The sequence below is a fragment of the Pinus tabuliformis genome, chromosome 4_2 (assembly GCF_031772625.1).
Source record: "Pinus tabuliformis cultivar Carrire ecotype Pingquan chromosome 4_2, CPIR1, whole genome shotgun sequence".
Taxonomy (NCBI): Eukaryota; Viridiplantae; Streptophyta; class Pinopsida; order Pinales; family Pinaceae; genus Pinus; species Pinus tabuliformis.
The window spans coordinates 422,543,143-422,556,720 of NC_142304.1; the positions used below are offsets into that span (position 1 = coordinate 422,543,143).

The 13,578-nt window shown below is 42.6% G+C and overlaps 1 protein-coding gene across 1 annotated transcript in view; it reads right to left on the reverse strand.

The window, feature by feature from the left end:
• Nucleotides 1–266: 266 nt before the first annotated feature.
• MSH2 (MUTS homolog 2) overlaps nucleotides 267–13,578 on the reverse strand; it is a 220,453-nt gene continuing 207,141 nt past the window's right edge. The window contains exon 13 of the mRNA XM_089428792.1: nucleotides 267–940. Within this exon, the coding sequence (XP_089284918.1) occupies nucleotides 740–940 (201 nt within the window). The 3' untranslated portion in view covers nucleotides 267–739. The remainder of the gene's footprint in view (nucleotides 941–13,578) is intronic.

The window sequence follows — 13,578 nt, forward strand, 5'->3', positions numbered from 1 at the left end:
TATAAGGTGTACTTCTAACATATACAAATCATATTTGTTAATGATCATAAGGATCTGAATAAAAATCTCTACGTGAGCATTATGTGAATCAGAAACCATCAATCAAAAATTTGTATCTATTGGTATTATGTGAACTATAAGTAGTTAATTAGCATTGTCCAAGCCAAATGTTAGTGAGAATTTGTTAGTCACCATATTGTATAAAATTGAAACTCTGAATTAAAATATGTGATTCAATCGTTTGGAATTGCCACTTAAAATGGATATGCAGCAATAAAAACCATGGAGGCTGTTGTTTGTTTGAATATTTCTAATCCATCTCAAGCAAAAGTTGAACCTTTGTTTTACCAAAATGAGAACATCATATCAATTGTTCGCGGAGGATTCATCCCCCATATATGTAATTAGCATTAATAAACGCCAAAAAGTAATGTTTAAAAATGGCAAAACAAAACCTAAGATCTGATCATTTGCCATTGGAACAAATTGAAACAACCTACTTCTGCTTTTATATACATATGCTGAAATCTATACATATCCATCTGCAATAAATACCTCACAAAATCCTTCAGCAAGCCCACCATCCAAAAACAGAATTTAGAAGGGCTTCCAAGCCTTCTGTCAAAATTTAGACATGTTTATATATGCCATCTGTTACTGCCAAATTGATAGATGATTCTCCAGGCCAATATTCACATTTTGAAGGGACTGATTGTGAATTCAAAGGGCTTTAAGATATCTAGAAGAACTGTTGTAGCCAAGAATTGTTCACAGCATCTTTCTCCAAGCCAGACTTCAATTTATTGACTGCTTGAAAAGCTTGTTCATAATCCATTTGATCAAGAGGTAATGAGGAAAAATCCTGCAAAAATTTCCTTGCTAGGGCTGCACCTCTAGACATATCATCAGGTCCACACACTCGTTTCCGTTTCACTCCCACCTGTTGCAGTCAGTTCATCAGCACCATTGAAAATTAAAATGGCAAGGACATTCAGCAATGAAAAAAAAATTGAAACCATCCAAAATATTTAGACTTAGAAATGATGAAAGGCTGCTTATCCATGTTAAAAGTTGTTGGGTAAGACTCAAAAATTATTTATATATTGAGTTTGGAAGCTCAGGCTGTAGGCCTCAATACCAAGCCAAAAAAAAAAAAAAAAAAATTATGAATCAGACTTCAATGTAGCTTACACTAAAGACTAAAAATTCCTTGCGGCAGCTAATACTAAAGTAAAATCTTATTTCCTTTCCAATGGACAGAAATACCATTAAAACCCTCACCCACCTTAAATTTTATAAGCATACGATAGAAACGTATTGATCATCCACTTTACCTGCTCTTCTGCAGTGATTTTGGGGTATTTAATCCAACAAACAGTTAAATTCAAAATAGCTAGCATGGCATTACCCCCATTAAAATAGACTAATTGTTTCAAGGCAGTTGTGAAATAAGAAGAACAAAAGTTCCCCTGCAAATCAGGATCTTGTATGTTCACTCACCAAATAGCACTCAATACATATAGGAAAACTATTATTTAGCTATCTATATCAACATCATAGGAAAAGAGAGCAATTAGACACACTTTAGTGATATTCTTTAATAAGACTTATCTTTGTTCGGCATGGGCTGAAGTCACACTAGAATACCCTACTTCCTAATGTTTATTCTATCTGTTAGAAACACATAAAAATGGAAATGGACTGAGATAGATAAGTGTGAGTTGCATTATTCAATAATATGATACACATAAATACAACATTTTGTTACCCTTGATTTCATCTTCCAAGAGGTCTCTTGGACTACTCGCGACTATTCAACTTCACTTGAGGCTTTTCATCTTCCACACAAGTGAATATTACAAATTTACATGACCTCTAAGGATTATGCTTCAAACATTGCCCCCCTTTAATCCGAAGGGGTGTATGTGAGTCCAACAAGAGAGCTGAAAGGTAAATAGCAGCCAATGGCCGGACGTACTCTTTAAATCTAGTGCTTTAAGGAAGACCACAAGCCAAATGGGTGGCAGAAGTCAACGTCTTCTACTAGTTGATGTTTAAGGATGACCACAAACAAAAAAGGCAGCAGAAGCTGAAGTCTTCTATTGGTGGTGGTTTATGTTGAAAAATCACGGGCAGCTAGATTAGGGTGATTTCTCTTACTTTGATAACTGCTTGTGATGTAATTTTACTTAACTTGATTAGCTTCTTCTTTCCCTTGATTATTATTGTGTTTTTTTATCATCAAACAACTACCAAACAATGAAGAATAATGAGACAAGAGGACACAAGATATAGGCTATAAATCAGGGCCAAAACGTCTCTTTTTGAGAGGAAAACCCACAAGAAATTTTCTCTTGTTATAGAACTTCAAATGACGAATTCCAAGACCTATGACACTTGACAAAGACCCCTCCAAGACCAAGTCAACTTCCTCTTTGATGAGCTTTTCTTTCCAGCGACTTTGATCTAGCAGCTTTCAGCAACTTCCAGCAACTTCAACATAGCAACTTCAACCTCACAGCAACTTCGACTTCCCCAGCAACTTCTACTGCAACTTTGACTTTCCCACCAACTTCTTCTGCAACTTCGACTTTCCCAGCAACTTCTGCAATTTTGGTCTAGAAACTATTTTAGAAACCCTAACACAAGAGAGAAAGAAGTCCAAAACTTCGATCTTGCTTCTCTTCTTCTCTTCCTTGATTTTTGTCCTTTTCCTTTTTGTCTTGCAGTTTCTTTCTTGAGGAGATCGAACTTGCTTGCATTTTGTCCAAATGAAGTCTACTTCCTTCTTATATATAGCTTCTAAGAAAGTTGATTTGGTGTCCATGAGGCTTGTTACCCACCACTTTGTGGGTGATATCCCCAGGAAAAAAATTTCTCCATGATGAGCCTCAGTCGGCAACCAACAGCCCCTTGATGCCTCCTACTAGCTCATTGTGCCATTTCTCTGCCCCCTAAGCGAGCCATGTGGTCCCTCACCCACCGGTATTGATCGTATGTTTGAAGGTGGGCCTCCCGAATCTAAAGGTATGTTTGGTCATTTGGTAATTGAGTATTGGTTTTACTTATCATGGATTCTTCTAAGTATGGATTGATGATTTGGCGGAAAGAGTGGGCTTAGTTTGTGCTCTTGTCCCTTGATCTATTTTGGTTGTTACCCTTGGATCTTAATCCCATGGGATCTCCTTTATTGACCATTTGGTTCTAGTGTGGTACTACTTGGGAAACCCCGACTTTGGGTGTGTGGTCCTACTCCCTTACCCGCACATATTACTCCCTTTCCACTCACTATACCCCCATTCATCTTTTCTCCCGCCTGGGTCCACATTTTCATTTTCGGATCCACATAGGGCCAACCTCCCTATCCCCTTGCCCCCACCTTGGGTCAAGCTTAGAATGATGCCCTGGAGGTTGAAGCAATTAAAAGAAAAAGTGAAAAGCATAATTGGCTTACATTTAATAGGAAATTGTACCACAAAATGCAATAGATGGTCGGGACAAAAATAATTAACACGTGGGAAGAATTCATTACAAGAGCTCTACCCCAATCCATGGCCATCACCCTGGTTCCATAGGCCCTAGATGAGCCTCCTCTATCATTCAAGAACCCATGATTGTCCCAACCCCAAGAGGGCAATGATCTGCCCTACCTAAAGGGGGTAATCACTGCTATATCTTACACATCATGCTCTTGTCCTTCAAGCCCCGAGCACTTAATTAAAGAAAATTCATAAAAGGTAAAAGGTATATAAAGAAGGATCGAAAAAACAAGGTTGGGCACTTCATGTACCACGATTGCTCCCTCCTATACATTACATACTCAAGTGTGGGCTTCCCCTTATCTAGCTACCCTATGCCCCACTATGTGGCCCATGACTGCTCATCTCATTCACTATTCCATTTCACTTATTTGTCACTTGCCACCCCCATTAGAGAGATGTACCTTGGACATACTATCCCCTTTAAGGGCTGAAACCACCTAATAATGTACTTGGCTAACCCCCTTTGGAGCTTGGAGACACTAGCACATGCCAAAGCCCATTATGGAAGGGCATGCCATTATGAAGTGCCCACTTTGTTATCCATGAATTGTAAGCTCTTTTACCTTATTATTTTAATGACTAGTCGTACTCGAAGCCTAGGGGACACATTGGATCTTATGCAGGATTGCAGGTAGTTTCCATTTGGGTTTGGTTTCCCTATATGGGATCCTAACCCCCAGAGGTCTACATTGGCACATGTAGGGTGTGCATAGAGAGCCATTGGCCTCCACAACAGCAAACAACACTCCACAGATCTTCATGGATGCTCAGAGATTACTAGCGATCCACTTTTTGGATGATGGTGATATGCTTGGTACATTATGCCCAGCAGGACCCCACAAGAGCCCCAAACTCTTAACAAGTGTCCCAGGACTTGTACGATGTCATGGCAGCATTCATTCCACCACTTGGGCCCTTGCGGAGGATCTTCGATTCATATGGGGACACATGGGGTCATCTATGTGCCCTCATACCCACTGGGAGCACCACAGGTCTACTACTTGGAGAACAAGGGGCCACCCCCTTGTCCATCATATTCCGAGGAATTTATTCCTCAATATGGCACTTTAGGATATTATTGAGCCTTTGGAGGGCCCTACAACATGCACATATTATTATTTGGCCCCTTGTGAGGCTTATTTTTACATTTGTGAGCTCGTTTGGTGGGCTTGTCACCAATATGGGTTCTATTTGCACATTATTTTATTATTAGGGGCTAATGTAGGCCCATAGGCTAATTTGAACTCCTTAGGAGGCTATATATTGATGTTAGATACACTCATTTGTATCATCACATCACTTGGGATCTCTCTAATCATAGAGAACTTCACATTTTTTCCTTGGAGGATATTTTTTGGAGATGGATGAATTTTGACGTATGGATTTGGGCTATTTCTCGTCTTGGAGCTTTATTGGGCAAACGAAATGCTGGTTGGATATACTCTATAACGTTGTAAGTAAATTTTAATGCTATTATTCTTGTTGTTGCATACTACTAAAATTAGGGCTATTTGTTGCATTATTGAAATGTGGAATTGAGCATGTTTTAGCTAATTTAATAGATGGGCCAATATTATATGAATGAAATGTCCTAGAGATTTGTTTATCTCAAGAAGCTTGCATCATTTGCTTTGAAGTATGAATGCTTGAAGGTCACTTTTCTTTTCTCTCTCAACATTGGATGAAGTTGACTTTCTGAGCCTCCTTGATCAAGAAAGCAAGTTCTTACTCATCATTATCCTTGACTCCATATCCCCAAGTGAACTAGGCATTGATCCCTCAAAAAGGGTGATTATTTTAACCCTCCTTTTACCATTTTCCCCTTTTTCCCCAAGTCTAGCCTCATTAGGTCACCCAAGGCATCAATTTCCCAGGAATTGACCCAAGGAAAAACTTCGATCTCATATAGGCTACTTCGTTGGTGGGTCCCCTCCCTCTCCTCCAAATTTGAGGCAATTCTAAGGGTGGAATCTCCAGGAATCCCAAGCCCTAGCTCTAGGATCGAATTGTGCATAGGCATCCCCAAGGATAGACCTCAATAGAATCAATTCAACCTTTTGAAGCAAGTATTTTTGTTTGGTCCTTTCCCCTCACCTTGTACAGGATAGGAACATCATTGGTACTACATTCCATCCCCGAACTTGGGCTGGGTCTACTTGGCCCCGTGTGGTCCTACTTCTCAATAAAGATTATTTATCAACGACCATTTGGAAATCAAAGTTTCTCAAGGATTATAGGAATTGAGAAACTTATTCATAAGCCTATCCTTTCTCCCTCAACCCTCCAATCCTCACCCCTTATCCCTGGTGGACCAAGTCCCTTGCTTAAAAGAACAAGCAAGCTCCATTCTTCACTCCATCCTTGGAAAAGGGTTTTCAGGGTCACTTCCCACCTATTCATTGACATATACTTTACAAGTGATCCCTACACTAACGGGACTCCTCCCATCGGTGAAAGTCCGTAAAGAGCAGGGAGACTTAGCTATGGTGACAGTGGGCTAAGCCTCAACTGTTGCCCTTAACCTAGCAGTTACCCTCTTAGGAACCACTTTAGGTCCCCTATTGGTTTGAGTGGTAACATTTATGGCGTCGTTGTCAGGGACACGAGACGAACGAAGCCCTAGTTCTTCATTGAACTTTAAGGTCGATGCTTGTAGGGTGAAGCAAGCATTTTCTAGGCATCTTCAATTTCACCCTGGCGACTCCTACATATGTTTCATTTATACCTCAAATAGGTGGTCATTCTTTCATAAATTTCCCTCTTTGGACATTGCTAGCATCCCTGGAAATCCTAATCATGTTGCGAGAAGGATGCTACGTGGGATGCTCGTGTTTGATGGTGATCCACTCTCCACAATTGACCACATAGAAAGATTTAATGCACATGCTTCAAAAGACAAGGTTGTCCACCAAGATGTCCTTATGTTATTATTCATGGGATCTCTCGGTGGTCATCACTCATGGCTACATGATCATGAACCTAGGAGCATCTCATCTATTGAAGAGTTTGTTGAGGTCTTTCTTAGACATTTTCAAGAACACCCTGCATTAAGCATTCACGAGGAAGCTTTCACCGAGCATCATCAAAACATTGAGAGTCTAGGTAATGAGCAAGAAGATGAGTCCTTCTTGGGTCCACTTGATGAAAATGATGATTTTGAGGACAAGTGTGTTGGGAAGGATGAGTTTATGGAAAGTGAAATTGAGACCAACCTTAACTTTCTCAAGGATATTAATCCCGATGAATCCTTTTTCGAAAACCTTGAAAAAGATGATCCCAATAACCTCATGGAAGATGACATTGAAACTATTTCCGCATTGAAAAGGAGAAATGAGAAATTGTTGGTCCTTGATTGTGCTCCCATTTACGACACCGACAAAGAGGATGAGGACGAGATTGGCCTTCCCTTCCCCTCAAGCACTATTTATGATGACATACCCATTGATACCCTTAGGAAGGAGAATCTTCATTTTCCTTTGCATGAAGAGGGGCAGTTGGAAGTGATCAATTTCCCTTTGGGGAGAGACCCAATCTTTGACACTAAGGAAATTGATAAGGCTTCCACTTCTCTTGAGTACGATTCTATGTTCAAATCACTTAAGATTTCAAATTATGATTTTGGAAAAGCACAACCAGTTGAATACAATATTTCGTTCTCCCTTTTCCCTATTAGTCATCATCTTGAGTCTTCATCAAGTGATTCCCTTGCCCTTGGTCATATAAATCTCAAGTAACTGTGAGCCCTTTCTCCTCTCGAGTATAGTGTCAAGTCAAGCCCTTAATTTATTACACTTTTTCTTCTTGGACGCACCCTCAAGGTTCTGATCATTCCATAGTCCCCCCTTTCCAATGTAATCATCATGTGCAACCTACTTGTGTTTCTCCATCTCGTCGGCCTCCCTTTCCTACTAATCATAACCCAATAAAGGCCATAAGCCATGACGTAAATAATAACGATGATGATGGAAATGATATGCCTGAGGTTGCCATCCATCAAAAGTTTATGAGCTTGGTTGTTGACATCTCTATATTTTGGTTGCAAGAGAAGATCTCATGGACTAGATTACATCCTTTTCTTGCCTCTTCTCACACAATCATCCATGTGTGGGCATCATATTTTCCCACCTCCCGCCCACAACATCCTTCATTTGTTTGGGTTTGCATTCGCCTTGGGATTTGCTACATGAGAAGTCATACTTGCAAGCATATGTATATTGATATAATGATGTGTTGGTTGTACTGGCTTTATGATTACACTTAACATTAGCATTATCACATGCATGTTAGGGTAGGATGCATTGCATGCTAATTTCTGCATTAGAACTAACCACATATGATGTTTCTCATGATAGATTAGGTTGCATATAAACAACAACAACAACAACAAAATCGCATATTATATTGGTTTATGGGCTAACATTACGCATGGGTGATCATCAGACACCGTGAAAAACATGTTGCCTTGTGGCTTTGATCTTTGACATGTGCACATAACAAGTCTACAATGACCAAGAGATTGTTGGAGTTCTCGTGACCTCCGTTTGAGTAGCCTCGTCCACTTCTTCGAGAGATCAGGTCCCAGTTGGAACCAGATGTTACCCACGATTTTGTAGGTGATATCCCCAGGAGAATTTTTTCTCCATGATGAGCCTCAACAGGCAACCAACAAACCCTTGATGCCTCCTACTAGCACATTGTGCCATTTCTCTGCCCCCTGAGCCATCCATGTGGTCCCTCAACCACCTGTATTGATCGTATGTTTGAAGGTGGGCCTCCCGAATCTAAAGGCATGTCTGGTCATTTGGTAATTAAGTATTGGGTTTACTTATCATGGATACTTCTAGGAATGGATTGATGGGGGGATTTGGCAGAAAAAGTGGGCTTAGTTTGTGCTCTTGTCCCCTTAATCTCTTTTAGTTGCTACCCTTGAATCTTAGTCTCGTGGGATCTCCTTTATTGACCATTTGGTTCTAGGGTGGTACTACTTGGGAAACCCGACTTTGGGTGCATGGTCCTGCGCCCTTACCCGCACATATTACTCCCTTTCCACTCACTATACCCCCATTCATTTTTTCTCCTGCCTGGGTCACATTTCCATTTTGGGGTCCACATAGGGCCAGCCTCCCTATCCCCTTCCCTCCACCTTGGGTCAAGCCTAAAATGATGCCCCGGAGATTGAAGCAATTAAAAGAAAAATGTGAAAAGCATAATTGGCCACATTTAATAGGAAATTGTACCAAAAAATGCAAAAGATGTTCAGGACAAAAATAATTAGCACGTGGGCAAAAGCAATTACCTGAGCTCTACCCCAATTCATGGCCATCACCCTGGTTCCATAGGGCCTAGATGTGTTGTTGATTTGGGGTAGCATCGGATGTGCTCTAGCCATGAAATTTGGTGGAGAGGTTGGGGCACAATACCCAGAAAGGGTTTAGGCAGATTCTAAACAAATCAGGAGATATTAAAATAATTAATATTTTTTATGGAGTCCCTAAGTCCAAACTTAGGGAAAATAAAATATTAATGTGAATTAATATGAATCTGTGTTAGAGTAGTCCAAAAGACATGGATCAAGCTAGATCTAATCTTAGCCGTAGATTAAGGACTTAATCTCGGCGTTGAGATGTCAACGGGAAAAGTATAAGAGGAGGCTTGAGGGTCACTTGGAGAGTACACCAGATGATTAGTCATTCTATTCTCTAGAGCAGGGTTTGCTAAGAGAGATAGAATCAGTGATCGGGAGAGTTGTTGAGGGGCATTGAGTATAAAGAAATAGAGAAAGCAAATATTGTGTTGGGAGAGCAGCGCAGCAGCCAAGGAGGGTGATGCAGAGCCAGCAAGGGCTCATGCAAAACCATGCAGAAGCAGCCAAGTGCTGCACAGAGCACCATAGGGGCCAGCGCAGCTAACACAGAGGCAACTAGAGCTGACGCAAGGCCTCCTAGGGTTGACGCAGGCCTAGAAAGGCTGACGCAGGGCCAGCGCGAGATAAAGAGGGGCTAACGCAGTCCAATTTGGGCCGACGTTGGGGTTGCAGAGCATTTTTGGGCTGAGGAGCTGCCGAAAGGATTTTCCAGGGTTTCAACGAGGAAATTTCTCTCACACTGTGAGGTATAGTTGCTAAGGAAATTCTCTGTTGGGTAGGCCAGTTTCGGCACCCAGATTGTACTTTGATATTGCTTAATAGATAGTTGCACCAATTTTCCCACATTGAGTTTTTCCGGGGACATTGGTCCAAAAATAATGGTGTCATGTGGTGTGTTTGTTCTTGTTTCTTTTAGTTGTTGATCTGTAATATGTTGAGCATGCACTGGTGTTTATTTTCAGTATTTACATTGTAAATAGCTTGTTAAAGGAAAATAACAAGTAGGTAGGAATAAATCACAAAAAGTGCATGAAGGGTTTCTAAACTAAGTAAACTTAGAAACTTCAACATGGTATCAGAACGTGATTGTAGATCACAGGAGGACTAAAAGACATCAACCGAGCGGAGGAATAAGCAGCAGAAAATAGTGGTCCCGAGGTGACAAAAGTTGTTTCTAGCAGCGCAAAAGCCAAGAAGTGTGACGCAAAGCCAACCAGAGCCACACAGAGGAAGTCGGGAACTGCACAGAGCCTCAAAAGAGGCCAGCGTTGCTGACGCAGAGGGCTGATGCTGGGCATCCCAGGGCTGACGCAGGGCATCCCAAGGCTGACGCAAACCCATCTAGGGTGACGTAGAGCCAGCGTGAGGCAGAGAGGGGTTAACACAGTTCACAAAGAGGCAACTGTTGGAGTCTACAAGGCTGCAGAAATATTGCAAAGTGGACCTGGTGAGGTACTGTAGTCAGAACAGTACCTGTCAAAGAAGGGCCAGAGGAGTACCGAGAGTTTCTAGCCGAGGAACTTGCATCAACAGCGCAGTTGCACAAGATGATTAGAATAGGGGGCATCTCGACAAGCAGTAGTAGGATTTCCAGGAGGGAAATCAGGACTCAGAGGGAGTCCAGAAGAGAACCTCCAGACGGCAAGTAAAGACTCAGAGGAGTTGAACAGAGAACTTCCAAGAGGGAAGTAGAGGAGCGTCATGGCACTACGGGGTAAGAGACCAGGATAGACTGGACAAAGCATCAAACTTCGCAGTCTGGAATGCCATAATCTTATTAGTGCTTGACAGAAATCGTGTCAAGAACTTCACCTTGAAGGTTATAGCTATCCCAGTTGACCCCAATGATAACGACAAGTACAAGGAGGTGATGGCGAGGGCCAAGTGCATTATCCTTATCAAGGTCAAGGATCATGTGGTACCACATATAGTCGAGAAGGAAACGGCAGTTGAGATGTGGGAGGCTCTCAAGAACCTCTACCAGCATACTTCTGTACAGAGAAGAATGTTGCTCGAGAACCAAATGAGGTTGTATCAAATGAAGAAGGGTCAATCGATTGACTCCTTCCTCGGAGGACTAAATGAGATCCGAAATCAGTTGACTGCTATAGGAGCAACAATGGATCAAGAGCTTATGGTGAAGATAGCCCTGAATGTTGTCTCAGAAGAGTGGGAAGTGTTTGTCCAAAGCATCCTAGGCAGAGGGACTCTCCTACCTTGGGATGAGATGTGGGTAGCGCTTCGCCAGGAAGAGATCAGACGGCAGTCAAAGACAGGTAGCAACAGCAAAGGGATCAAGGTCAAGCAGGAGGAAGATGTGGCCCTAGCATATGAGGGAAAGCAGGAGAAGCGGAAGAAGAAAGATCTCTCCAAGATCAAGTGCTTCCACAATGGGGAGATGGGTCATTATGCGACCCAGTGCCCAAGGAAGAAGAGTAAGGGAGAGTCTTCCAAGACTAAGGCAGCGCCAGAACGGGCAAAGAAGGAAGTTTTGACAGACGATGATTGTGCCATGAGTGCACACGCACCACTTGAGCGGAAGTGGGGAGACATCGAGCTGTAGTCAGGCAGACTACAGGCGATGAGGGGCAGGATCCTTGAGGTACCCAGCCTCTTGGATTAGACCTTGCTATGGGAGCCCCGACAAGGAGTAGCAGGACTGGGTGAGTGGGTAGAGACGAATGTGGATGGAACGGCAGAGAAAGCTACAGTGCAGGAGTCCTAAGACAGCGTAGAGCTAGCAGGTTGCAGCAATCCGAAAGGCACAAGAGTGTTGCACTAGTGCAGGACGGCACAAAGAGGTGTGCAATGGTGCGAGATGCAGGGGAGTTGTTGCAGCAGTGCAGAGGTCAAATAGGGCGCACTTTTCAGTGGCAGAGGGAGCTTCAGCATCAGTGGGTGTCTCTAGCCCAACAGGGAGATCAGTTACTTACTTCTCAGTAACTGAGTTGCAGTGTAGTAGTGGGCAGCACGGTGCAGCATGATGAGAGGAGATGCAGTGTAGATGTAGTGCTGGGAGGAAGGACCAGCAGTAGCACAGATACAGAGGGCGCTGTCATACAGATGCAGCAATGACAGTGGCAAAACCATGGGTAGCAGTACAGGAGGCAGCAGTGGAGAGGGTGTTGGGCAAGAAGGCCTAGCATAAGCACAGGTACCGATGCCGGATGATCAGAGTAATACTCAGTGAGGAGTATTGTTAGAGCACAGTCCTCGCTAAGAGGGAGTGTTGATTTGGGGTAGCAATGGATGTGCTCTAGCCACGAAATTTGGTGGAGAGGTTGGGGCACATGAGATCTCCGATACCCAGAAAGGCTTTTGGGCAGATTCTAAACAGATCAGGAGATATTAAAATAATTAATATTTTTGATGGAGTCCCTAAGTCTAAACTTAGGGAAAATAAAATATTAATGTGTTTTAATATGAATCTGTGTTACAGTGGTCCAAAAGACATGGATCAAGCCAGATCTAATCTTAGCCGTTGATTAGGGACTTAATCTCGGTCGTTGAGACGTCAACGAGAAAAGTATAAGAGGAGGCTTGAGAGTCACTTGGAGAGACACACCAGAGTGATCAGTCATTTTATTCTCTAGAGCGGGGTTTGCTAAGAGAGATAGAATCAGTGATCGGGAGAGCAGCTGAGAGGCATTGAGTACAGAGAGATAGAGAGGCAGAGATAGTGTCGTGAGAGCAGCGTAGCAGCCAAGGAGGGTGACGCAAAGCCAGCAAGGGCTCACGCATAGACAGCCAAGTGTTGCGCATAGCACCAGAGGGCCCAGCGCAGCTGATGCAGAGGCTCCCAGAGGTGATGCAGGGCCTCTTGGGGCTAACGCAGGGCCAGCGTGAGATAGAGAGGCTGACGCAGTCCAGTTTGGGCAAACACTGGGGTTGCAGAGCAGTTTTGTATTGAGGAGTTGCCGGAAGGATTTTCTGGGGTTTCAGAGAGGAAATTTCTCTCAAACTGTGAGGTATAGATGCTAAGGAAATTCTCTGTTGGGTAGGCCAGTTTCGGCACCCAGATTGTACTCTGATATTTCTTAATAAGAAAACCCTCAGATAGTTGCACCGGTTTTCCCGCATTGGGTTTTTCGAGGACATTGGTCCAAAAATAATGGTGTCATGTGGTGTGTTTGTTCTTATTTCTTTTAGTTGTTGATCTGTAATATGTTGAGCATGCACTGGTGTTTATTTTCAGTATTTACTTTGTAAATAACTTGTTAAAGAAAAATAACAAGTAGGAATAAATCAAAAAAAGTGCATGAAGGGTTTCTAAACTAAGTAAGCTTAGAAACTTCAACGTGTGCCTCCTCTATCATTCAGGATCCATGATTGTCCCAACCCGTGGAGGGAAATGAACGGCCCTACCTAAAGGAGGTAATCACTGCTATATCTTACACATCATGCTCTTGTCCTTCAAGCCCCAAGCAGTTAATTAAAGAAAATTCATAAAAGGAAAAAGGTATATAAAGAAGGGTGGAAAAATCAAGGCTAGGGCACCTCATGTACCACGATTGCTCCCTCCTATACATTACATACTCAGGTGTGGGCTTCCCCTTATCTATCTACCCCTATGCCCCACTATGTGGCCCATGACTACCCCTCTCATTCCCTATTCCATTTCACTTATTTGTCACTTGCTACCCCCATTAGAGGGATGTACCTTGGACATAC